The sequence below is a fragment of the Calidris pugnax genome, unplaced genomic scaffold, assembly GCF_001431845.1.
Source record: "Calidris pugnax isolate Ruff unplaced genomic scaffold, ASM143184v1 scaffold17, whole genome shotgun sequence".
Classification (NCBI taxonomy): Eukaryota; Metazoa; Chordata; class Aves; order Charadriiformes; family Scolopacidae; genus Calidris; species Calidris pugnax.
In genome coordinates, this window is record NW_015090794.1 from 5,407,393 (window position 1) to 5,433,527 (window position 26,135).

Sequence of the window (26,135 nt, forward strand, 5' to 3'; positions counted from 1 at the left end):
CACATTAAATGACTGTTCTTTCATACAGCAAGGGCAGTTTAACTTAATCAGCAGAGTCAGAGTCTTGCATCATGGAGTTTGTACAGAAGTGATTGGGACAGAATATTTGTTGATTAATACTTTTTTGACCAAAAAACCCTTCTGTGTCCACAAAAGTACTGCTAAACAAGTAAGGGGGGAGGGGGGGGGGGGGGGGGGGGGGAAGAAGGCTGAGGAGGAGGGTGGAGGAGTTGGGAGACAGGATGGGGAAGGAGCGGGGACAGGCGGGGGAGGGAGAGTCTGGAAAAAGAAACCGGAGAGTGAAACGAGCGAAGGGACAAAAGAGAGGAGGCTGGAGCGGGATAGACACCGTACGGGAGGAGGAGGAGGAGGCGGCTGCAGGCGGATTAAGCAGAGACCGGAGAGGAGGCAGCTGCGAACCGGCCTGCGAGGAGGAGGCTGTTGGGCTCCGCACCCGCGCTCCTCCGCACCCGCGGGGTAGTTGCGGCACAGCCGGGCACCTCCGCGCCGTCCCCCGGCTCACGCCCGTGCGGGAGCTGAAGGGCAGCGGTAACGGGAGCCGGGCGAGGGGGCAGAGCCGGTTGTTGGCCCCTCGCCGGTGCCGGGGGGAGCCCAGCCGGGGCTGTGGGCGCGGAGCAGCCCCGCGGAAGGTCTGCGCAGCGTTGGAGGTTTTGTCTTTAGTTTATAAGAAGCCCCGTCTCTGTAGTTCCTCTCCCCAAAGCCAAACAGCGGTGGGATTTAGCACTTAGGTGAACCCTTTGTTTACACCTGACCTAATGTTTATCCCAAGGCTAACAGGATTTCCTGCCGGCTGAACCCAAACACCTGGGCTGGTTATCGTCGTACGGCACCCAGCACCGATGTGCCAGCGACACGCTCGTACTTACTAGCAGTGAGTATCGGTGCTGAGGTGTCCTCTGGCTCCATCAGAAGGAATCAGGTGAAGGGAGACCCATCTGTCATGAGGCTGCGACATGAATCCCAACAGGCTGAGAATTAGAAAAGAAAAGCATCGATTGCTGTCATTGTTTGCTGTCAGTAATACAATGACCGTCAGGCGTTACAGTCAGAAGGATCTAGGCACAGGCGATACACAGAATCTGACAGAAGGGAATTGTGAGCACCTAGAACATTAGAAAGATCATTTCATATTATATTCAGCGTTGCAAAGTATTTCTAAATGAAAACAGTACTTTTTCTATGTGTCATTTTTGGAGTGGGGTCTTGCTCTCTGTAACCGTGAGGCTATGTATTGTATAGCACGATGTGTTTTATTCAAATGCAGAAAATGTCTAAATCACTGCTGTATTTTTGCATACAAAGCACAATTGCACTATTAATTATTATTCTGGAAATACATCTCTTCGGTAGTCAGACCTCGGCTTGGCTGTTGCTGCTCTGTTATCAGTCCTGAAGCTTAGCCTTCAGATCTGATCAAAAGGAGCTGGCAGAGATCCCGTGCTGTGATTAATTCCTCACTCACTACCATCCCTCCACAACACTCCGTGGTGGGGGAGGTTTTCTTTCGGAAATCGTACAGTGAACCAGTCTTCTGCCTGTGTGTGGCAGAGCAGGTTACTATTCGTGCTACTATTGCTTTTATTTACTAGATTGTTTTTCTTTGCTGTGATTGGATGCGTCTTACTGTATCAGTTAATTAACATTAGGACTTTACAAAGGGGAACAGATAATGCATCTAACCATGAACAGCCTAACCTTAAATTTTTGCATCGTTACAGATTTATTCTCTATATATACTCTCTAGTAGCATACAGCTGCTAGACCAGATAAGAAAAGATTTGCAATCTTTGGTCAGAAGACTTTGGGTTTTGAAAGCCTCATTGATTTTTAACTGTGACAACTTTTTGATGACAATTGTGAGATTTTCTGTTTCTGCTTAGTTGCTTGTAATTGTACTTCGTACCCACTGGGGCAGCTTTGTGTCTGCCATTTCTGTAGTGATTCTACACCAGATAATTCACTCTGTTGAAAACAGTGCAGTTAGTACTCTTGTCATTGAGAGCAGATTTTGGACCAAAAATTGAGGACTGAATTGGCAAGCTGTCCTGTTAAATTTGTGCTGCTTTTGCCTGAAATGTATAAGGCTTATTGATTCATTTTAAGTGCTCATGATTGGTCTGGGTTCAGGTATGTTGGCTTAGTAGTTAATGAAATACAATTTTAGAGAGGGATCTGGGAAAAAAATATCTCAAGTTGATTTCCTTCTGTATGAACAGTTCCATTCAGCTGTGCGGGGGATACTATATCTGTGCTGGAGTGTTTCTGTGCCATTTCTGCATTACTATTGCTGTAGCTCTCTGGTAATAGAAGTGAAGTGCCAGTCAAACAGAGTGTTATTGTTACTGCCGTGAGGTTGCATAACTTTGCTAAGAGGTAATCTAGACGGAAAGAGATAAAAATGCTATTCCTCTGCAGTAACTGATTTAGGCAATTACTGGAGATAACGTGCAGACAGAAGATTTTACTACAAAATCTTGAGAGATGCAGGACTCTGCCATTCTACCCACAGCACAGGCTTGAGGAAGACACTATTTTAATGAAAGAACCCATATTGATATACATATCCTTTCCAAAAGAACTTCTCTGGCAAAAAGACTTTCTAGTTTTCCCTTAAATTTATTGAATCTCTACACTAATGCACACAGCATGGGCAACAAGCAGGAGGAACTGGAAGCTATCCTGCTACAGGAAAGCTATGACATAGTAGCAATTACGGAAACTTGGTGGGATGACTCCTATGACTGGAGTGTGGCCATCGATGGGTACAAGCTGTTCAGAAGGGACAGGAGTGGAAGAAGGGGTGGAGGTGTTGCCCTCTATGTAAAGAAGTGGCTAGAATGTGAAGAGTTGTTGCTAAAGAGTAGCCATGACCAGGTTGAAAGTTTATGGGTAGGAATTAGGGATTGGGACAACAAAGGGAGCCTTGTGGTAGGAGTCTACTACAGGCCGCCTGACCAGGCGGAGCCTGTCAATGATGCCTTCTTACGTGATGCCTTGAGGAGGCATCACGATCACAGGCTCTCATCCTGCTGGGGGACTTTAACCACCCCGACATCTGCTGGAAAAGCAACACAGCTGGCTGCAGACAATCCAGGAAGCTCTTAGAGTGCCTAGACGACAACTTCCTGCGACAAGAAATTAACAGCCCTACTCGAGGAAATGCATTGTTGGATCTGTTGATCACAAATGCAAGTGAAATCATCAGGGATATCAAAATTGAAGGTAGCCTAGGCTGCAGTGATCATGCCCTAGTGCAGTTCACTGTCCTAAGGAGTTTGAAGCTCACCAGAAGCACAGTTAGGACTCTAAACTTCAAGAAAGCAAACTTCCAGCTTTTCAAGGAGTTAGTAAATAGGACCCCATGGGAAACAGCCCTCAGGGACAAGGGAGCGGAACAAAGCTGGCAGATTTTTAAGGATGCTCTCTATAGAGCACAAAAGATCTCAATCCCCACATGTAGGAAAATGGGCAAGGAGGGCAAGAGACCACCATGGTTGAGCCAAGACCTGCTGGTCAAACTAAGGGGCAAGATGGGGCTACACAGGAAATGGAAGAAGGGACAGGCATCCTGGGAAGAGTATAGGGATGCTGCCAAGATGTGTAGGAATGAGGTCAGGAAGGCCAAGGCACAGCTAGAACTGAACTTGGCAAGGGACGTAAAGAAAAATAAGAAAGGCTTCTACAGGTACGTTAACCAGAAAAGGAAGGTTAAAGAAAATGTACCCCCCCTGATGTGCAACAGTGGGGAACTTGTATCAACAGATGAGGAGAAGGCAGAAGTTCTCAATGACTTCTTTGCCTCGGTCTTCACTGGTAACCCCCTTCCTCCTAGTTCTTGTGTTGATGACAAAAAAGTTGGAGACCAGGGTGACAAGGTCCCTCCCACTGTAAGTGAAGACAAGGTACGAGATCAACTCAGGAGCCTGAAGATATACAAGTCCATGGGACCTGATGAGATACATCCCAGAGTCCTGAAGGAACTAGCTGATGTAGTTGCCAAACCACTTTCCATGATATTTGAAAAATCATGGCAGTCAGGTGAAGTCCCTGCAGACTGGAAGAAGGGGAACATCACACCCATTTTTAAAAAGGGTAGAAAGGAGGACCCTGGGAACTACCGACCTGTCAGTCTCACCTCTGTGCCTGGGAAGATCATGGAACAAATCCTCCTAGATGCCATGCTTGGGCACATGAAGGACAGGGAGGTAATCCAGGACACCCAACATGGCTTTACTAGGGGCAGGTCCTGCCTGACTAACCTAGTGGCCTTCTATGATAAAGTGACTTGGTCAGTAGACAAGGGGCAACCTATGGATGTGATCTATCTGGATTTCTGTAAGGCCTTTGACACGGTCCCCCACAACATCCTGATTGCCAAATTGGAGGGGTACGGATTTGATGGGTGGACTGTTCAGTGGATAAGGAACTGGCTAGATGGTCGCACCCAGAGGGTGGTACTCAATGGCTCAAAGTCCAGATGGAAACCAGTCACAAGTGGTGTTCCTCAAGGGTCCGTGCTGGGGCCGGTGCTGTTTAACATTTTTATCAATGATATAGACAGGGAGATTAAAGGCACCATCAGCAAGTTTGCGGACGATACCAAGCTGTGTGGTGTTGTCGATACACCAGAGGGATGGGATGTCATCCAAAAGGACCTGGACAGGCTGGAGAGGTGGGCCCAGGTGAACCTCATGAGGTTCAACAAGAGCAAATGCAAGGTTCTGCACCTGGGCCGGAACAATCCTCGCCACCAATACAAACTAGGGGGTGAGGTATTGGAAAGCAGCCCTGAGGAAAGGGACTTGGGGGTGCTGGTGGATGAGAAGCTGGACATGAGCAGGCAGTGTGCAGCTGCAGCCCAGAAGGCCAATCGCATCCTGGGCTGCATCAAAAGAAGCGTTGCCAGCAGGTCCAGAGAGGTGATTCTGCCACTTTACTCTGCTCTGGTGAGACCTCACCTGGAGTATTGTGTGCAGGTCTGGAGCCCTCAATACAAGAAGGACATGGACCTGATGGAGAGGGTCCAGAGGAGGGCCACAAGGATGATCAGGGGGATGGAGCACCTCTGCTACAAGGACAGGCTGAAGGAACTGGGGTTGTTCAGCCTGGAGAAGAGGAGGCTCCGGGGAGACCTAATAGCAGCCTTCCAGTACCTGAAGGGAGCCTACAGGAAGGCTGGGGAGAACCTGTTTAGAAAGGCCTGCAGTGACAGGACGAGGGGAAATGGCTTCAAGCTGGAGGGGAACAGATTTAGATTGGAGATTAGAAGGGGGTTCTTTACTGTGAGGGTAGTGGAGCACTGGAACAGGTTGCCCAGGGAGGTGGTTGAGGCCCCATCCCTGGAGATATTCAAGGAGAGGCTCGACGAGGCCCTGGGCAACCTGGTCTAGTTGGGGGTGTCCCTGCTGACTGCGGGGAGGTCGGACTAGATGACCTTTGGAGGTCCCTTCCGGCCTGGGAAATTCTATGATTCTATGATTCTATGAATCTATGGTTTCAGCTAAAGTTGTGGTATTCCCTTACCAAACTTACATTCTCCCTTGTCTATACAGGGAGTTCAGTGCTGAGTACCAGTGTTAGAAGGAGGATTTTGGCTGGGAGCGTCACAAGGGTTGATTATTAACGTTGCCAATTTCTACCTAGTTAGGCAGAAATACATAGTAAACAGTTGTGAACATGGCTATATTTATAGCAGCGGTGGGGAAAAGATTCCTCATTTGGAGATTTCAAGCTCTGATTGCAAGCTTAGGTGTGGATGGGATCTACTGTTTAGTGAGACTTAATGACATTTGGTAGGAATATGATTTCACACCAAGAATACCTGTCAGGAGTCCTAGAGCTTTCTTGGTCAATACTATAGCTGTCTAGGAGCTTTCTAAGAGAACCACCAATTGTCTCCATCAGCTCTCCCAAAAGTCATTTCACAAATGGAAGTAACTTGGGAAAACTCTTGAGTTGAATATTTCTGAATATGTATTTTGGCTGAATTCTGCACACATTATGTCACGGCTTAATTCCCCAAAAGAAACTTCTTCTTTGTGGAGGGGGAAATACTCAAAATTTATTAACCCTCCCTTCCTCCCTGCCAAACACTTCCAAATAGGAAGAGGAAACAAATGATGGGCTGACAATATGACTGCTTACCCATGCAGCACAATCTCCATGGAAACAGACTGTCCTAGAATAGCTCAATCACATGAGGGTTACATGACATGAATAAAGTAACCAGAAAACTGGAAAAAAAATCTTAGAACTGGAGATACTTGCACTTAATTCATTACCCCCCAGGTCTTTGTAGAGTAGCTAATAAACAAAGCTAGTATTGAAACCCATTTAGTACATGCATATCATAATTTGTAAGGGATAGGAGAGTGGAAAATTAACATGATCCTCACTTAAGGGCTGTTTATTGTTTCCAGTTTGGGAGACATTTAGAATGAATTTTGAATAATTTTCCACATGGCCTCCTGCTTCTTGAAATTGGTACCAGTGGATTGAAGCCTTGCCTTAGTAGATGCCAGGAGATTTCCTCCCTTTGTATCAGCAGGCACCAACCGTTTCACACTTTTTAGGAATGTTTTGGGTATTCTAAAAAGTAAATGCACTAGTTGAAGTTGGAACCACTTGTGCATAGAAGGAATAGCAAAATTACCTTCAGAATATTTCCTTCTAGCTAATTATGTACTCATAGGGCAAGGAGCTTTACTGAGCGTAACAATATTCAATACAAAAATTAATATATTTCACTGATGATTAGTTTTCTGCCTGTAAAATCAGTGTTTTTAACATGAGGGTTGTGATGGAGTCATTGAGAAACCTGTTATACAAATCAGATATAAACAAGTAAATATTCAACCAAGTCACCATAAAATAAATTACAGCTAGGTAGGAAAAAAAAAATCATTAGTCATTAGCTGCAGGTCATTGCCTCGTTAGAACATTGTAGCCCTTTCAACAGTACAAGGATACTGTAGTGTCTATGGGTCCGCAAAGATCATCAATTACCCTTTTCCTGTTTGTCCAGTCACAGATCACATTATTTGTCACAGCTTCCCCTTCTGAGATGAAGTTTTGTAATAAGCTTTTGTGTCTGTTGTATGAATGAAGACCATAAAGTCATTACGCATTTATATTAGCACATTTGCAGCATTGGTGCCTCAAATAGGAAACAGCATAATTTCCATCATCTCTCTCCTGGCAGAGGCCAAAAACGGGCATCGGTCATAACTCGGTGAAAGGGGAATGAACATTAGTGTGAAGATTGAGATCCTCAGGATTTAACTTTGATCATTACATGACTGTAATGCACAAGAAGAGAACCCATCGTTCTCAGCTGTAAGAGACTGTGCAGTTTAGGACAGTCTATGTAAATAGTTTTTGTGTAGGTTTTGACTGATCATGTTTCAATACAACAGCACTGCACTGTTATGACTCTCATTACACTTTCCGATGTTTTCATCAAATACATTTCTGGTTTATAAAATATCTTTAGATGGGTAATCATTTAGGGCTGTTGTCCAACCTACAAGAGCTACTGCTTTCTCTGCTTCTCGCTTCTATCTTAAACACGTTACATGAGCTATATGACTACTATTATTGCCTGTTTATATGGTGCCTTTCTTCCCTATGGTCATACCATGCAAATGGAAGTCTTACTCTGAATGTTTTCGTGCGAGTGAAGGTTAACAGCATCGTGTTTCAGGGCTGGTACGGGTAGTGTTTACTTCAGCCTGCCCTTACAGGGCAGCTATTGCTGGGGTGGACTGTTCACTTAAAGGTTACATTTTTAACAATCTCCTTTGCCCTGCTTTGCTTAATAAAAGCAAATGCCATAACATATATCTTTTTAAAGCACCTAACCCGTGTTCTTCCTAAAACTTAAGTTGGGATTTGTCCAGGCTTTTGGTCCTGATGCCCAAGTGGGATGTGTTGTGTCCCTATTACCATTGTTCACTGTCTGGATGGGGGAAAGTGATGCTCTGTTTTTTGTTGTTTGTTTCCTTTGAATGGCTTTCGACTTGCTAAGAAGCACAATGAGTCATTCATTTTTGATTAGTTGATTGATGACACTGCATGTGTGCACCATTGTCACAGAATATGGGATTTCTCTCGCCAACCACTCCCATTTGCAAATGCAATTTAATACCTGGGCTTTGGAAGAGGATGAAAGGAGTGAATATCATAACTGCCTATTGACGGAGCATGAAAGCAAAATTTTCCTTTTTTCTTTTTTTTAAAAAAAAGCACAATGTTTGTTTTCCTGGGACTGCTCTATCCTTTTGGAAGAAAAAAAAAGGCAGGGGGAGGGTTGACTGCCTTTATTCCAGTAAAAAGAACAAGGCTGTGAAATAGTCCAGTTCTGATAAACTTGCATCAGACTCAGGGCAATTTACCCATTCTTTAAGCACCTGAATTTGAACAATAAAGTACTATAGATAATGTATTCTTTTGCAGCAGGATGCAGAATTTTATTCTGGTTGTGTTTTAGGATATTTGCAGGGGCAGTGTTTGGAAATGTTGTTTTCAATCTGTGCAAACACAGAAATGAGTCAGTTTGTGTTCTGAGTACAACAGGCAAAAGCAGCTTTCTGGGAGGGCAGTGAAGGGGACTGGGGGTGGGCTGTGCCAGCTGCAAATCCACTGAAAAAAAAACAGTAAACATGGGCTATTGAAATAAGCTGTACTTCCAATTGCTGCGAGATCCTCCAAAGCGAACTGTAGCTAAATAAACAAATACTTTGTTGTCTCAGACAGAAAAATGAAAACCTACCCAGCCATTGGTTTCTTCCTCCTCTTCGTGATCAGCTATGGCTCTTCTGAAAACTCAAGTACATCCAGAGGGTGCGGACTGGATCTTCTCCCCCAGTACGTTTACCTGTGCGACCTGGATGCCATTTGGGGAATAGTTGTGGAGGCAGTGGCGGGGGCAGGAGTGCTGACCACGTTACTGCTGATGCTGATTTTGCTGGTGAGGCTGCCCTTCATCAAGGACAAGGAGAAGAAGAGCCCCCTGGGAATGCACTTCCTCTTTCTTTTTGGGACTCTGGGACTCTTTGGGCTGACGTTTGCTTTCATCATACAAGAAGACGAAACGGTGTGCTCTACCCGAAGATTTCTATGGGGAGTTATCTTTGCTTTGTGCTTCTCGTGCTTGCTAGCTCAAGCCTGGAGACTTCGTAGACTAGTTCGACATGGGAAGAGTCCATCTGGCTGGCATCTAGCTGGTGTGGCGATCTGCCTGATGCTCGTGCAGGTCATTATTGCAACCGAGTGGTTAGTACTGACAATTGTCAGAGATAACAAGTTGGCCTGCAGCTACGAACCGATGGATTTTGCTATGGCTTTGATTTACGTTATGTTCCTGATGGTATTTACCATGGGATTTTCTCTTTTCACTCTCTGTGGGAAGTTTAAGAAATGGAAGAAAAACGGAGTATGCCTCATTATAACACTTTTTTTTTCCATTCTGATTTGGGTAGCCTGGATGACTATGTACCTCTTTGGTAATGCTGAGCTAAAGAGAAGAGACAAATGGAGTGATCCCACTCTTGCTATTGCACTGGTGTCCAGTGGTTGGGTGTTTGTTATTTTTCATGCCATCCCAGAGGTCCACTGTACCATCCTTCCATCGCAGCAGGAAAACACTCCCAATTATTTTGACACTTCACAGCCAAGAATGCGTGAAACTGCTTTTGAGGAAGATATACAGCTTCCTCGGAGCTACATGGAAAATAAAGCTTTTTCAATGGATGAGCATAATGCAGGTAAGAATTTACTGTAGAGTTGTATTTTTCTGTTGTAGCCAAGAAAATAATCTGTATGAGACATTTTTCAGGTGTTCAAAATAAGGGTCATTACAAATGCCATATTTTTCACACAACATATTGTTCCCTTTTACAGTTTTCATTAAGGTATCACTTGGGGGGGAATGAAAAAAATGTAATACAGAAAATATGTCTTTGGTTAAAATTATTTGTCTACACATTGTTCTCTCATTGAAAAACTGAACAATTTAAAATGCAAAGCCAACAATGAAAGCCAAAAAAAAATCACAGTGGAAAAAATAGCCTCTATTTTAAAATAGTATAAATTACATTTTTTGTCATTGTCAGTTGACAAAATTTAATATAAATATTTTCTAAAAACACAAGAAAAAAATCAAGTGCTCTTTGTTACAAAATACTCAGCCTCTTGAGCAACAAAATTATTATTATTATTAATTATGTTTCCATTATAGTGGAATTCATTGCCACTTTTTGACACTATGGGGGGAAAAATGCAAAGTGGCATATAGAGAAGTTCAAAGAAAGTCTTTGTTCTGACAGTTTTAACATCTGAACAGAGTATGCATAGAGAGGGGTTTCCAGGTAATTGTTGCTTTCCTTGTCACAGCTGTTTGGTGACATAGAACAATGTGCGATGACACATCATTAAAATCTGCAGTGAAAATGTTTTAGAGTGATTACTGACAGGGCTGGCAATAACTGTTAGCTCAAGAGATCCAAAGCATTGCTGAACATTTAACTCACATCAGAAAATACATGGAGATGCTTATTTGACCAGCAATGGGAAGCACAAGTTTCCTGGTGTTGGGTAGTGCAGGTTGTGGTCTGGTGCTGTCCCACAGTTGGATATAGGATTTCAGTACTAGTCACGTTGCTTTTTACACACTATAATTGAAAAGAAGGGCTTTGGTATCCCAGTCAATAGTTGCCACGTTGCTTTGGCAGCCCCCAAAAGGCAGCTTGGGGCATGTTGTCCAGGCACTTCACCTTCCTATTCATTTTTATATATCTTTGAGCTCTTCTGGATGTAGACCCCAGGAGGAGGAAGCCAGCACTTGTTTGGTACAGTGTTGGCTCAGGAAGGGATTTTCCCTCTAAGTGTTTTAGGAGGAACTTTAAAGGTCTCCTAGTATGAATGCTTTGAACAGAAAGGAGTTAAGATCCTGTGAGCACAGTGGTAAAACAAACAAAAAAATTGCCTGGATAAAAGAGTGGTTGTTTATGACTAATGTTCCAGAGTAGCAGAGACAGCTTCACGATGGACTGTAAAAGCTTTTTTTTTTTTTTTTACTGTCCTCCATCCCCCATTAAATTAATTTCATAGTAAGGTAACTGCAGTGGCTTCACTGGAGCTATTTCTGACTAAGGCAGATCCAAGAACAAAACTGGATCTTTCTCTCTGTATTATTTCCATTCATGCATACGTTTTACCAAAAGAACTGGAAGCTCCTTTTTGATCTACTCAAACAGTGATGAAGTGTTTTAGTGAAATGGATAGACATATGATAGCTATAAAATCATTATAGTATCTATTATAATGCAATTTATGTTCTGTTTTAATCTATCTGAATCTTACGCAATACAATACGAAATAGATTTCCTTATCTGATGCCCTTATTAATATTTATCATAATAAATGCATGTCATTCCTATTCCTATGGCATGTGGGAGAAGGATATATACATTTTGAATAAATCAAAACAGATTCATTATTCCTTTGCAGCAGTTCTGTAAGTACAGACTTATGACAACAGAGTTTGGAGACAAAACTTACTAGTGGGGTAGAGACTTTAAGTAAATACAGGTAATAACACATATTATGGCTGTTGAAGTGTTAATTAAATCAGATCACGGTACTGGTGGTTGTCAGTGGCTGAGCACTTGGGATCTATTAGCAATTGGCACTCTGCAGGTATGTAGAGTAGGTTCTCTTCTTTTATTCATTTAATTAACCTCAATTCAAGAATGCATCATTAAGAGTTTAGAAATTAAAGCAATGGTACTTTCTTCAATTATACTTAAGAATGATGTTTAAGAATATAAGATCTACTAGTTGTAAAATTTTGGAAGACAGAAAACACCTCTTAGTTCCCTGACTATAATATTTGTTTTAGTAATTAAATAGAAAACTTGCTTGGGTAAACACATTTTCCATTAATTCTTGTTATTTCCATTAATACTTGTATAAAGTAATTCAGCAATTTAGCTTTTTTTTTTTAATATTTTCAGCAGCTTTTTAAGAATCTGAACAACCTTTAAACTATAGGTTCAAACAAGCCTATGTTCTTTTAGTTTCTCTCTTAGCAAAGTGTCGTTCCAAGTTCTATTCCAGGAATATCATTAATAAAGCAAAAATATTTTAAAGTCAGTTATTTAAACAACACACTAATCTGGGATTTTAATATTCATATGATAGATGAGTTGAAAGATCTACTTAAAACAGTTATTTTCATACCTGTGTCTTGTAAAAATGTTGGTAAAATATTTAGAAACCCTGGAAAAAGGCAACTTGACTGAGTTCTCAGGGCTCTCTGGAAGTGCACTGCACACTACTCTGGCAACTTGTGTAAGGCAAAGAGAATTTGCCTTATACATGAAAATTCTGGATGTGAAATGTCGAGTGCTACAGCTGTCAAGAAGCTCAAGCCTAAGCAGCTCTGGTCCTGAATTTTGTTTAATAACTTTTAGTACTACAAGTCACGGTCTGAGCAAGTGCCTAAAAGCAAAGTTAATAAATTAACAAAATTTAAACTACGTGTTAAAAACAATCTTTGACATGACATTGCCTCAAGTCTTCTTGGCACTTTTTTTTTTTTTTTTAACCTGTGCATCCTCTACGCAATTAGATGTATTTAATAATAATGGGAAAAGTACAAGGAAAAGTGGTAAAATTTCTATGAGAGAAAAAAATTCCAAAATGAGCATTTTGTCCATGAGCTTTGTCTCTGATTCTCATGTTAAAATAATTTTAGACTTATTGCAATAATAGGGAAGAAATATGCAATTGAATTTACTGGCTCTTTAACATAACTTTGAAGTGACCATGGAAATTTTGTGTAAGTATTTTAATGATAGTATGCATTATAAAGAGAGTTTTTTCTTTATCAGTACTAGCAAAGTCCAGTGCAATCATTTGTGTTAAACATGCAATAAGAAGCCAAACTACAAAGACAGAGTACAACTGCCCCTGAGATGGTTAAATATAAAATAAAAATCACATAATTCTAGTTTAGGCATTTTCATCTTTGGTTCTCCCGGTGTTCTGCAAAAATACCTGATTTTAAAATATAGAGCAAGTAAGGGTTTGTGTGTATCTGAAGTCAACAACTGAGCATTTGCAGGGCTGAATTTCTAAATTTCTATGCTAAATTAATATTTTTCTTTATCTCTGTGCACAACTCCCAGAGAGAGGAGTAGCAGTGGAGAGAGGACAGCATATAGCAGTAGGATCCATTTAAATCTTGTTCCACGCAATGCATCCATATTAAATCCTGACCTCATTAAGTCTGTGCTGAAATTGTCACCAACTTCAGCTCATTCACAATTTCAGCCAGACAGTGTAGGATTGTAATTTGAATTAAATCTAAGAGAAATTCTTGCCCCAGGTGCCTGAACGAGGCATGTTTCTATTTACCAGCTCACAGATGAGTATTGCCCGTTGTAACCATGCGAGTCGCGTGGATAAATGAGCTCTGTTCCCTGGCCACATCTGAATTCAGTGAAGCTGCTATTTACCCTCAAAGTAAAAAGAGTTTTTATGTGCCAATCCCGAGACTGGTTTAGAGAGGAAGAAGCATATCCCTAACTATGCATATCTCCCATTCAGAATATACATTGTGAATCCAAACTGGTGCTAAAATTAACAGAGAGACTGATATATTTCTGGTAGAAACATTCAGAAGGACAATTATCATCTTCTCTTTTCCTTCAGTCATTTGCCATGTTTAAGCTATTAGAAAGCAATATTTACTTCATATTTCCAGTTTCTCAGAGTAAATATAATCTGAAACATCTGGAAAATCCTTATACACTAGTCATGCTGAAGTAATGCCCAGGGGGGTTGTGAGCTTGCTTACTGGCTCGAGCAGTGTTTTGGATCCCTGTCTTCTGAATTTGATAGAAAGTAAAATGTAGTATCATTTTACTTAACCCCACAGTATCCAGACCGATACAGTAAATACTTTGCAGAATACATTGTGCAAGATACATCAAGGGTTCATTGATTGAAGACATTTAGCTCCTATTGAAATGAGACTAAGCAAACTTCAAAAATGTGGTTCCAGTAAATTTTTTTTCCCATTCCACAGCAAACAGTTAATTTTATGTAAAACTGACTCTTCTGAGATCCATCCCCAACTATATAAGAAAAACCGCTGTTTGAAAGCAATGTGAAAACTGGTGTGGCAGTATGAAAGCTAAAATCAGTGGCAAAAGTCCCAATAACTACACTGAAAGCAAAAGACTTTTATGACTTCAAAGGAGGTGCACAGCATTAAATGTGTTCCTAAGAACAATCTCTCTTTTCTAAACACAGCACTGAGAACGGCAGGATTTCGAAATGGCAGTTTGGGAAGCCGACCTAGTGCTCCTTTTAGAAGCAATGTTTATCAGCCAACTGAGATGGCAGTTGTGCTAAATGGTGGGACTGTAAGTATCAAAATGTGATGACTTAAGAAATCTTTGATATGCACTGATATATGCAACCACTACTAATGGAAAAATCTGCTTTTAGCTTATTCACAGCAGGGGGAAAAGCTATAAATGAAAATTCAAGCAGCAAGTATGCATGTAATGCTTCCCTTTCCTCTAGAAAAGATGTAATTACAAAGTATTTTGCATTTCTTTACTTGGCCATTCACATTTTGCTGTGTAGTTTGAGTGAACCAAGTTCTTTGGTGACAATACATATTCAGGGGCCCTTTCAAATTAAATTTGTGTTAAGGTATTTAGCATAACTATTAAGTGACACAATTTCTAACCTGTATTTTTTTTAAGATGATGTGAGTCACAGAAATGTTTACAGGCCAGTACATTACTTTAAATAAGAATCATTGTTGCAGATAGTGGTGGTCTTTCACATATTTTCCATTTTCTTATAAAACAAATGTAATTCTTTGTAAGTTACAGATATGTATGTCTCTTGGAAAGCAATGCATAAAAGAGGAATATAGAATAATTTAATGTTAATGGCATTGATTTTTCTTTCTTAGACACTAGTTTGGCATGCCGTTCTTTGAAAGACCTTTTTTTTTCTGCTGCCTGGTTGTTGTAAGAATGGCTTAGTGATCTGACGCCAAACAGACTTCGCAAATGTTTTTCATATGATGTGTAATTTGCACTTGAAGACATTTAATATAGGAGGCATATTGTTGAAAAAGAAGAATTTTCATCCCCATATTTTTCATGCATACCTACATGCTTCTTAAAAATCTACCCATGAGCCAGTTTATACTCATGTGAGTTGGGTTTTCTTTATTTTGAATCATGAGCTGATTCCATAACTCAACCTCTGTGTTTAAAACCAGATAACGTGAACTGATTGCAGGTCTCTATTTTTTATTTTTTTTTTAATAAGTAAAGTTTCGGTTGATTTTAGTGAACAAAAGGGACTAGGTGCAAGGATTCTCTGGTGTGGGTAAGACAGTGGGAAACGTATCAACTTGAATAAAATGAAAAGGCTTGTGCTTTGCTGTCAGTAATGAATAGCATCCTCCTGATGCTTGGATTCATCTGTGCCTGATTCTTGGATTCATCTCTGCCTTTGCTTTCTGATACCAGAATATGCAGCTCAGGAAAGCCCAGTTTAAGGATGAGGAGCTAGAGAATTTGATTTGGGTGGGTGTTTTGTTTTGAGGTAGATACAAAGCTTAATGGAGCACATTAGATAGTAAAATGAGAGATTAATCATTAGCACATTAGCACATTAGATAGTAAAATGAGAGATTAATGTCTATATAGAGTCATGGTTTTTACGGAGAGGTAAATGGGTGGAAGATGAGTTTCTTTGTACCATCTTGCTCTGGAACTACTGTCTGGAAAGCTGTCATGTACATGTAGCATGATAATACTGATTTTTGAACAGACTAGATGTCTCAGTTATGGGTTTATTATCCTTATTTCCAGATACCAACTGCTCCGCCAAGTTACACTGGACGACACCTCTGGTGAAAGGCTGTAGGCTGTAGAGAATAAGAATCCTTGTTGCGGACGTTGTTCCCTGGCAGTGTGTCTTTGAGGGAGGAATCCATAGAAGTACCAGAACAAAGCAACAAAACATCCAGGAGCTTTCGAAATCCTACAGAGGATTTTGTCTAAATGTGAACACCGTTGAACTGATAATTGCAAAAACAAAATTGTAAAACTGAAGTTGAATCTAATTTAAAATAGAAGTAGGCACACCTTAAATTGGAAGAGGGGGGATACTGTGTTCTGAAATGTAAGATATTCTCTTGTCTGTAACTAGTGTGTGAGGCAAGCCTGTTTTCGTTGGTTGCCAGTTGCTTGCAAAATACCCTCCTCTCACCTAAACTTAATTCACGTTGCCACAAGAGATTGCCACTACAGTGTGAAAACATGCAGGATTTCTTTCCCTTTTGCTCCTTTTCCCTTCATTTCAAACGTCATGAAAAGTACTGTTTGCTTCATTATCTAGTTCTACTGTTAAGTCACATGTGGAGTCAAGCATCGTCGCTCTGTGGCAACTAAATTACCATTACACTGTAGGCTGATCCTCTTCTCTTTAAATAGCTGGTGTAGGAGATGCAGATCTGGAGGGGTGAAGGGTCTGTGTGTGTTTCATGGGAGTTACGGAGCTTCTTGAGGCAGAGAGAAAGCTCAGGTCCAGCGCAGAGGCAGCTCTCCTTGGCCCCTGGGATCCCTTCCCCGTTGTTCCAGCACCAGCCCCGGGTGCAAGTGGAGCCCGTGCTCTCCCATCTCCTGCAGAGGAAGCCACTGAGTGAAACTTTGGAGGGATACGTTTTGGCAAAGACTTAGCTGGGGAGAGAGCGTGCCTCCAGTTTGCCAGAAGGAGTTTGTTGTGATGGTGGATGAAAGGCAACCACGGTACTGCCCAAGCCAGCTCGTCTGCCGTTCCTGGCCAGGCAGGAAGGTGGTGGCAGGTGGGAAGTGGTGACCACCCTTCAGGAGAAACCCGGCAGCAGATAGCAGCAAGCCCTCCCTTTCCAATCCCTGTTCATACGAGTAGTCCCCTCGACTGCAGCTGTTTGTGCATTTCAATGTGGTTGTGCATTTAGTGCCTAGATAGTAGAATCTCCGTGCTGGAGGTGGTTTGTTGTTGTTTTTGTTTTTTTAAGGTGGTTTCTTCCCTCCTCCTCCTCCCCTCCACTTTTTGAGTTGATATAAGGCAGACTTTCTCAAAGCTTTTTATCTTTGTTTTCTCCAGGTTATTTAAAAGGTTCCCATTGCCCATTGTTTGTGCCATGGTTTTTCATTATGTTTAAGCAATCATTCCTTTATTTAACATTTAATACATATCGGACATTGAAGACATCATTGTATCCTCACTGTTTGGCCAATGTTAATCTTAGCTTTCCTTGATACTAAAAGCTAATTGTTTTTACTTGAGGGCATAGGAAACTTATAACAATTAAACTTTGCATATGCTGTAATAAAAATATATATTTTCAAACTAAAAAAATATAATGTACAAATAACTGAATAGCTTAGTAGCTTCACAGAAGGAAGTTACTTGCTCTATACTGCAAAAGAAAAACAAGCTTTTTATTTTTCAAGAGTCTTCCTGATTCTTCATGTACCTCCATTTCTACTGAATTAGGAACATGGTCCTGCAGACTTGTACTCCCATGAGTAGTCCCATTGACACCAGTAGGTCTACATACAGGTACAGAGGCTGCAAGACCAGTCCCTAAGTGTTGCACACAGATATATATGCATATATATATATGGAAAAAATATATATTGCCATTCTTGCCATGATCATCTTATAGGGTTTTATTTCAAAGCCCTTCTTTTCCAGAAGCAATGTTTTTCTGTCATGCATGAGCGAAGGAGCATGTTAGCTCCCCCCTGCCCTCTCCTCCTCGAGGCAAAGGAAGCATGTGCTTGTTATAGGGATTGCTTATTTTATTTTGTAGGTAACTAGATGGCCTTAGCAACCAAGTAGGGTAGGGGTGGATATTGCATGCTATCCAGTGACTTAGAAATGTGTTTTGCTTGTTTTAAGCAAAGCTTTGATCAAATAAGATAGTATTTAAGATAATGATAGTTACCCAGAAGATGCGCATTTGGAATTATAAAAAACCTATTATCATCACTTGCCTGCAGAATTTTGCTTTTAAAAACCAATTTAAAAAATACGTCATAAAAACATATAAGATGACCATGGCATAAATGGTAGGACAGCTTTCTTTTGAAAAGTTTATCATGCTACAACCAAGATTTATGAATTATAATACACATTTTACAGACTATGGACGAAATCTGTACAATATATAGTTATCTTAAGAAACATTTTTTTCTTTTTCTAGATGTGACTGAATTGATAAATAGAGTTCCCAATCCTGCTCCCAATGAAGTTGTTTCAAATTTGAGGCCTTATCCAAAGATATGGCCAGTTCCTACAAACTGCTACTCACATGACTAATCTCATTGGGTTAATCATGTGGACTAGTCACAAAACTAAAAATTAGCAGGATTGGGTTTAATTTGTGGTGGTGAAGGTGTGGCAATAGATTAGGAGGGTCTTAATTTTCCAACTTTATACAATTACTAATAAGCAACTCTTTTTTATAAGTCACTAATCTGCGATGTAAAATGCCCCAGATAAAACTGTAATTGAAGAAAGGCGCCTTTATGTTAACTTATATTTTTGTTACAGTAAACAAATTGTTTACTTTTGCCTTTTATTGAAGTTACCTAGAATGTAGAGCATCTGTGAACAACATAATAAGTAAGCACAAGCCTTTCGCAGTTCAGTTAATTATAATTAGCTTTTATACTATAAAAGCTACTGTGTTGTCCCTTGATGGTTATGTGCTCATGGTGTTCCCATGCAGAAAAATGAAAATGTAAAGCATCTGAAAAAACTATTACCAAAATGAGATTTATAGTAACTGGCTTTTGATCAATGGCTGGGAAGAACTTCAAAGCCATACTTTACAGATCCTGTCCTGCTTTCAGATGAGTTGAGGGTGTTTGACACTTGCCAGAAAATATGTAGCGTCTTCAGAAGAACACTCTCAATAAATACAGTTGTTTCGATAAACAAGGTACATGAAATACTATAGAACTAGATGTTTCTGTTTTTAGTCTAAACACAGGCATCTTGGTTGGCTTTGTTTGAGCTTGATGCCTTGGGTCTAACCAAAGGCCATGCAAAAGGGAGCATTGTAGCTTTTATAATGAAACAATTGGACTATTCTACCAACTTACAGGATTACAAAGCAGGTGCTTTTTATTAATTGATGAGAGCTAAAGCTCACTTTTGATAGATAATATATATTTATTAAATGTATTAATGTGTGTTTTATAACGTACCCTTTTTTCCGCTGATTGTTGCATACTGGTATCTTATTAAGTACATCTTTAAAGGATTTTCAAGACAATCAATGTGTACCATGATGACTGTACATAAGTATACAAAACTACAAAGGTTGTAAAGCATGGGCAAATGTTTTATTTTCAAAATGCTGTTCTTAACGAGAATAAAGGCTTTACTATTTACTTACAATGTTTGTGTTACCTTGATGTTAAAATCCACCTAAAATTTTTCCATTAGAGTAAACTAATGTTGCTACAGACACCATTGTCCTGTGGCGATACCGTGGGTGCAATTCTGCAATATAAGCTAAGTTGAACTAAAGGATACTGGCACCTATTGTTTAGGGCCACATTCCCACACTTACCCTTAGGTTCTGGCACCCACCAAACCCACTGTGAGCCAGTCAAGGAGCTGAGCAGCCAAACTCTGAACACTACAAGTAATACTTTTATATTTTCCAGTTGGCTCAGCAGTTTCCTGTACTGGCTCAATTGGTAGTGCCTGAGAGAAGGAGGGAATGGGGTCATACAGCTGGGGTTGAAGAATGCAGGTTGAGAGTTTTTTCTTCAAATGGTCTGATCTGCTGCAACAACCAGTGTCACAAACCAGGAAAAAAAAGTGGGGTGGGTACTGGGATAACAGTGAAGACAAAGTCTGTGTAAGTGATGGAAGAAATCCATGTTGAGCCACAGCAAGAGCCAGAGAGTATCCGTGTTTTATCATGCTTTCATTCAAAACAACTTGACCTTTGTTTGATTTGTATGGAATTAGTAGTAGAACTGCAACTATCTTCTCTAATTGTGAAGTTATAAAGGCCTAAATAGCAACACGCTTGACAAGACTGAACTAAAAAAATAATGAGATTTCTCTAGCAGGGGGCCCCATCTGATTTTTGTTCTGCTTGCACCTTATGTAAGTACACATACACAAGATCACTGAAAATGCTATCACTGTGATCTTAACTTCACATTTTCTCAGCACATGTGCTAAGTGGTAACAAAAGGGCCTTTGACTTTTTCCCCCTGCAGAAATGCAGAGCAACCCTAGCTCTCACTGCCTTCACTTGGAATTGCAGAGGCAGAGCGTTTCTGAAAATCAGACCATTATGAACAGAGCCTGGATTTGTGTGAATTGTCACAGCTCTGCATAAGTCAGTGAAGCTACTCCACTTTATACTAAATGAAGATTTTTTGCCTTAGTTTTAACACTCGCCTACATATGGGCATAACCCCACTTATTTCATCCAGAGTTTTCTCCCTGCCAGAAATCTTGCAAGTGAGCATTCAGAAACACAAGATAAATACAGACTCAAAATTTTTGGCTAAATGTGCACAATTCCATCTGTTATAACAGAATTGTGCTCACTTACACTAAGACTGAACTTTGTCTCAAAATGCTGGGGCCTTACATAGTCTCCCTTTGATTTACAGCACCTCACATGTAAAAGTAAAACTGTAATGCTAAGAGTGTTTCTAAATCAGTTCCACAACATTTAGTCCATGAGCTCTGTGTTTTGTGATATTGGTGAGAAAACTAAAATTGAGATGTTGAATCATTTTCTATAGGTTCTTCTGAGTCTTCCATTTTGCTTCCCACTGCAACCACACAAAATAAAACATTAAATACTTAACTTTTCCAAAACATCCACAGAAACAAAAAAAGTAAACTTCCATACTTCAACAGCAAATACTGTGTTGTTCAATAAATAAACCAAAATCCCCCACCCAACCCAGAAGACATATTTCTTCTATGCATGGCATTTTTTTGTTTTGACATAGCTTCAGCACTCAGATAGCTGTACGCAGTTCTCAGTGCCATCTGTGGGAGTTGTGCATGTGTAGCTGAGGGCAGAGTTGTTTGCTAGTAAAAAGTTACTGGGTTGTTAAAAAAGCCATTCTTTGAGATTTTTGCTTTGAAGAATTTTTAATTAAAAGTCAGGGATGAAGTCATACAGTTCACCTAGTACATAAATATATTTTTGTCATTTAGGACAACAAGCAAGGTCAATAAAGAATAGTTTTTCTATGTCTCAGTGGAAAGAAGAATGTTATCCATGTGATAGCAAAGGGTCTGCCAAATGGAAAAAATCAGTCAAACAAAGAGCACAGGGTTGCTTGCTGGAGTAAACAATTCTAAATGAACAAAAGCTCTACATAAAAGTAAAATGTCCCACCCCCTAGTGAAAGCTGTTTTCAAAGCTCTGTATTCTTTCAGAGTGCTGTAATACAGATTAACCTAATGTTTTTCTTCTGCTGATACAACAGTCTGGTTCCTCAGTCTACTTTTGTGATTTCAGCTGTCATATTCTGTTCTTAATATTTTAATATTTTAAAAACTGCCTTTTAAATTATAAAGATAAAAATCTTTTTTTTCTGTCTCTACACTTCAGAAGATGCATCTGTACTGCACACCTTTCACATCAAGCAAGGTTGTTGGGAGATTTATATATAAAAGTTATGCTGGAGGCAAAGAAAGCCAAAAAAGCCCAAAAGATCCCCTTCTGTACATAGAGTTTCAGGAGAGCTTAGTTACCCTTCCAACACGTGCAACGAAAAACACCAAACAAAATCCTCCTGGTACGTACCCAGAATACCGGACTGCAACAGGCCCATGTGCTAATTTAAGGTGCTCAACATTCTACCAACCTGTAAGTTCTCAGCTCATAGAAAACACACAGGAAAAGGGGTGTATGACGGTGAGGAACACAGACAATACCTTGGAAACCCAAACTATGACTGCAGTGGCAGGATATGCCCTATGCTCTACAACAGTCAAGGCAATCTGTGCCCAGTGTACAGCTGATGAGACGAAAAATCAGAGTGGATGAAATGTCATATGTGACTATGAATGTCCCAGATACAAAATACTATTGCATTGAATTTTATCTAATATTGCTTGATGTGATGAGGCTGGCCTTTGCAAGTACTTCATAAAAATTGCAACAAGTTCAAAAACCCCAGGGCCCACACACTCTGTTTCACATTAAAATGAGCAGGTGTTTTAGGTAGCTGCTAGCAGTGCTTTTAGTCCGGAGCGTCCGTGTCTTATCATAACCTGTGTTACTTAAGCATAACAATTTCAAATCACATCACACTAACCAGGAAGCACAGGTTGTCAGGATTAATCTGGATTTCAGGCAGTTATTTAAATAGTTTTCGACACATATGGGCTTCCTATGCAGATAGAAAAGTAAGATGTCCTCAGGATTCAGATAAGCTGGAAAGATGGGGAAAGAAGCTGCCTGGCTAAGTCTTTTTACTAGAAATTTCCATTGGAAAAATGTACTTTTCAGGTTGTGACACCTCAAACTAAACTAACTTACTTAAAATATTGTGGAAGATGTTTAGTTTGTATATTAGCACAGCTCCCACGAAGTCTAGAACAACTTACACTAGCTGATAATCCAGCCCATTTCTTTCAGACAACATATACCTAAAAGCAATGAATAGTGTGAATGTCGATGTGAACAACTAGCTTACAAACCATGCCATTCAGATGCTGAATTTTAACCACTTCAGTCTTGAAATCCTATAATGCAGTCAACAGAGCAAGAGAAAGACTCATTTCTATTTTCAATTGCATTTAAAAAAAAAAGAAAAAAAAGTTGAACATTAACACCACAGCTCCCACAGCAGAACTGTGATTCTACTGTAATGGAGACCATCTCTTTTTGATTTACAGAGATTTCCTGCATGCTGGGGAAAGGCGTATGGACATAACTGGGCAGAACAAACTGCCCAAGGATGCCAGTTACACAGTGGCAGTTGCAACTGTGCACTGCTGCTGGTCTCAGGGCAGTGCCAAGAAAATGATTCTCACAGGGAGCTGCATTCAGCTCCCGTGAAAATTACAAACACCTTGTAACTCCCAAAATGTTTGTGTAACAGAATGCGTGAAAATTATCCCCAGAGAATGTATAATCACTAATTTAAGGAGGTGCAACATCAGATTTAAATAAAAATAAAACATCATGATCATTGGTAGCAGGATCACAGCTCCTGTTTTAAGTCCTAAGACATAGAGCAACTGAGACCCTTAAGTGCTATGACAGTGTTAACTTAAAAAAACACACCTCACCTCTCATTTTCAGTATTACGGTTTCTATCTCTATAGGCCATATGGTTTCTACCATCAGAAAAGTTCAATTTGTTAGTACTATGTTTCAGTCTCATTACTCTTATTTTTAAATACAGAGCGAACCTGATGAAACTATGCATTAGTCACACGCATTTGACATAGTTTATCATGTTTGTGTGGCAATGCTGAGGATGATGGCTCAAGGAAGCACTGGCTTTGAATGTATTTGGATTTGCTGTTTTGGTCAGCTCCTGGGAGTGGAATACTCAAAAATCTGCAAAACTCTTATGAGACATCTGAGAATTGGCCTATTTATATATGCATTAAGTTCAAACATCCTTACCATCTGTTTTGGATAACAGAGGCAATTTTCCTTCATCTTAATGCACTAATACAAAACCGGGACTGACGTTCTGATTTGAGACTTGGTGTTTCAGCATAACAGAGAACAAACTATGACCTACTTTATACACCACTGTATAATACAGTTTGTGACAGTAGCTTATGAAAGGTTTATACACCCACACTCTTTATTTTGTTTAAATCATAAGAACTATGAGAATTACATTTAGTAATTTAAACAGTTGAAGACAGTAATGAAAAATACCATAGACTCAGACTGTAAGAAGATGAAAATCCATTAAAGAAAATCTATTGGAATAACTTATTAGCAGGGGCTTAGAGTAAAAAATATATATAGAAAGGAGTTTCATCCCAGCCTCCCAATGAAATGCCAAAGAAGCCTGAACATGAAATTGGAGCCACCAGCAATCTGTCTGAAATAAGACCTGACTTTTAAAGAGACAGTTCTTTATAAAGTGTGTATAATTTTAGCCTCTTACTATTGGAAGTCAACATGTATGCAATTATTAGTGAAACCTGTCACTTCAGGAAATCTTCAGACACCAGCAATAGGAAAATGATGTATTGAAAAAAGATACGTTGACAAACAAACAAAAAATAAACTGGAAATGATGCCCATGGACCTGCCTGCTACTCCTGAATCTGAAATGGAACTGTCAGAGGATCACTCGTCAGAACAGGCTTCTGTAAAATGCATATATAAAGACAAACCTAATTCTCCAAAACAGCAACAGAGTTTGTGAAATGCTTAGTCTTGCCTCCATGAATTTAGAGAACAAATAATTTCAGGGCATATTTTAGATTCACTAAGGATTAGATTAGGGAAGCAAGAGCTGACATACAGGAGACTCCCAAACACCAACATCCAGTAATGGAGAAGGGAAAACAGAGATGAAAGAATTGCACCATGCTTTCCTAATATTTTGACAGAAAAATTAAGAATTCATTTAGATATATCAGGATGGCATTTTTATAATTCAAGATCTACAACGAGAAAAGAAATATTGGAAGATACAAGCATTAGCCTAAGTGAACAACTGACATGAACACCTGAGTTCAGGAGAGAACAAACTACACAGAATTAGATATACTGGAGACTGTATTGCTACTAATTATCCAAATGTCCTCCAAATCATTCAGACCTGAGATTCATGAAGAGACAGTCACAGAAACACAACAGTTTAGGGATGAAGACACTGAGTTGAAAGCAAAATCCAGAAAGAAGGCAACCAGCACATCTTCAATCCTTCTGATTAATGCAGGTTTTTTCCATATAAATAGTCAAGACAGAAAGAATGGCCCAGAAACGGAGAGAAATCATTTCAGAGTGGAAGGTCCCCAGCAAAAAGCATTTTGGGATTTACAGGCAGAAGCCAACATGGGCAGAAAACCTGAATGCCAAATATGCTGGGCAGCTTCATGAAAACTGCATTTACAGCAGTTAACCCCTCTTATTTCTGAAATGTTTCCTCCTTGCAAAACATGATAGGTTCTGTAAAGTCACCAAATTTAAACTCCTACACAGACTAAAACAAATGATCAGATAAGGAAAAAAAGTTACATCAAAAAAGACATCCGAGTGACTGATACCACAGCCTGGGTTTAAAGGGAAATTTGGGACAAGTAGCCTGTACGTTCCCCAATCTGTCACCCACTTCTTCACTAATCTCTCAATCATATTTTGAGACTCCATTAGCAGTTTGTGGTCTTTCTCTGCCTTCCACCCCCCTATTTTTTTTTTTTAAATCAAAAGACTCTCAAATCTAGTTTTGCTGCAGGACTATTTAGAGGTTTTAAATTGGTGACAGCCTTTTCTCCAGGCTCTTAATGCATCTCATAGTAAAGAATAGAAATTTTGGTTTTGCATATCTAAATGACTAACAAAAAACACCAACAGAATTTTCAATAAAAACGCTCCCATTTTTTTCACTATGATCTTGCAAAACTCAGAAAGAATTTCTCCTGTCCTTTAAAACAGAAAAAAAAACCCCAAAAAGTTATGTTTATAAACATAAACATAAAAGTTCTGTTTACACAGGAAAACCCACCAAAGTGCAATTGTTTTTTTCCATTACAAATCATTATTAATAACTGCAGAGTGATGGGTAAAAATACGGCTTTGGTACTAGAAGATTAGTTCAGACTTGTGCAAGCAGATACACTGCTGTGCCTGTCTGAGCATGGTTCAGAAGATCACGTATTTTGTAGCTTATCTAAATGATCATCTTTCCTTCCCCCCCCCCCCCCCCCCCCACCCTGCCCACACCTCCCTCCCCTTGGCTTTCTACCTCTTCCCCCTTTGTCCCCATTGCATCTCCTGCCAACTTGGCTCCTTTCCACCGCTCCTTTGCTGCGCCTGTCACAAAGCT

At 40.1% G+C, this 26,135-nt stretch overlaps 2 protein-coding genes across 3 annotated transcripts in view; one reads left to right on the forward strand and one right to left on the reverse strand.

The window, feature by feature from the left end:
- The first annotated feature begins 446 nt into the window (after nucleotides 1-446).
- On the forward strand, nucleotides 447-19,515 carry GPRC5B (G protein-coupled receptor, class C, group 5, member B). Of its 2 annotated transcripts, XM_014936610.1 has the most exons (4): nucleotides 447-892; nucleotides 8,772-9,785; nucleotides 14,341-14,453; nucleotides 15,930-19,515. In XM_014936610.1, exons 2-4 carry the CDS (start codon nucleotides 8,780-8,782, stop codon nucleotides 15,972-15,974), a joined length of 1,164 nt encoding a protein of 387 aa, XP_014792096.1. In that variant the 5' UTR covers nucleotides 447-892; nucleotides 8,772-8,779; the 3' UTR covers nucleotides 15,975-19,515. The 2 variants fall into 2 exon arrangements, with proteins under 2 accessions (XP_014792096.1, XP_014792097.1); XM_014936611.1 differs by lacking the exon at nucleotides 447-892 and having other exon boundaries at nucleotides 8,657-9,785.
- Nucleotides 19,516-19,619: 104 nt separating this feature from the next.
- Nucleotides 19,620-26,135, reverse strand: part of IQCK (IQ motif containing K) — a 40,007-nt gene continuing 33,491 nt past the window's right edge. Inside the window, exon 9 of the mRNA XM_014936612.1 lies at nucleotides 19,620-20,921. Coding sequence (XP_014792098.1) covers nucleotides 20,860-20,921 — 62 coding nt within the window. The 3' untranslated portion in view covers nucleotides 19,620-20,859. The remainder of the gene's footprint in view (nucleotides 20,922-26,135) is intronic.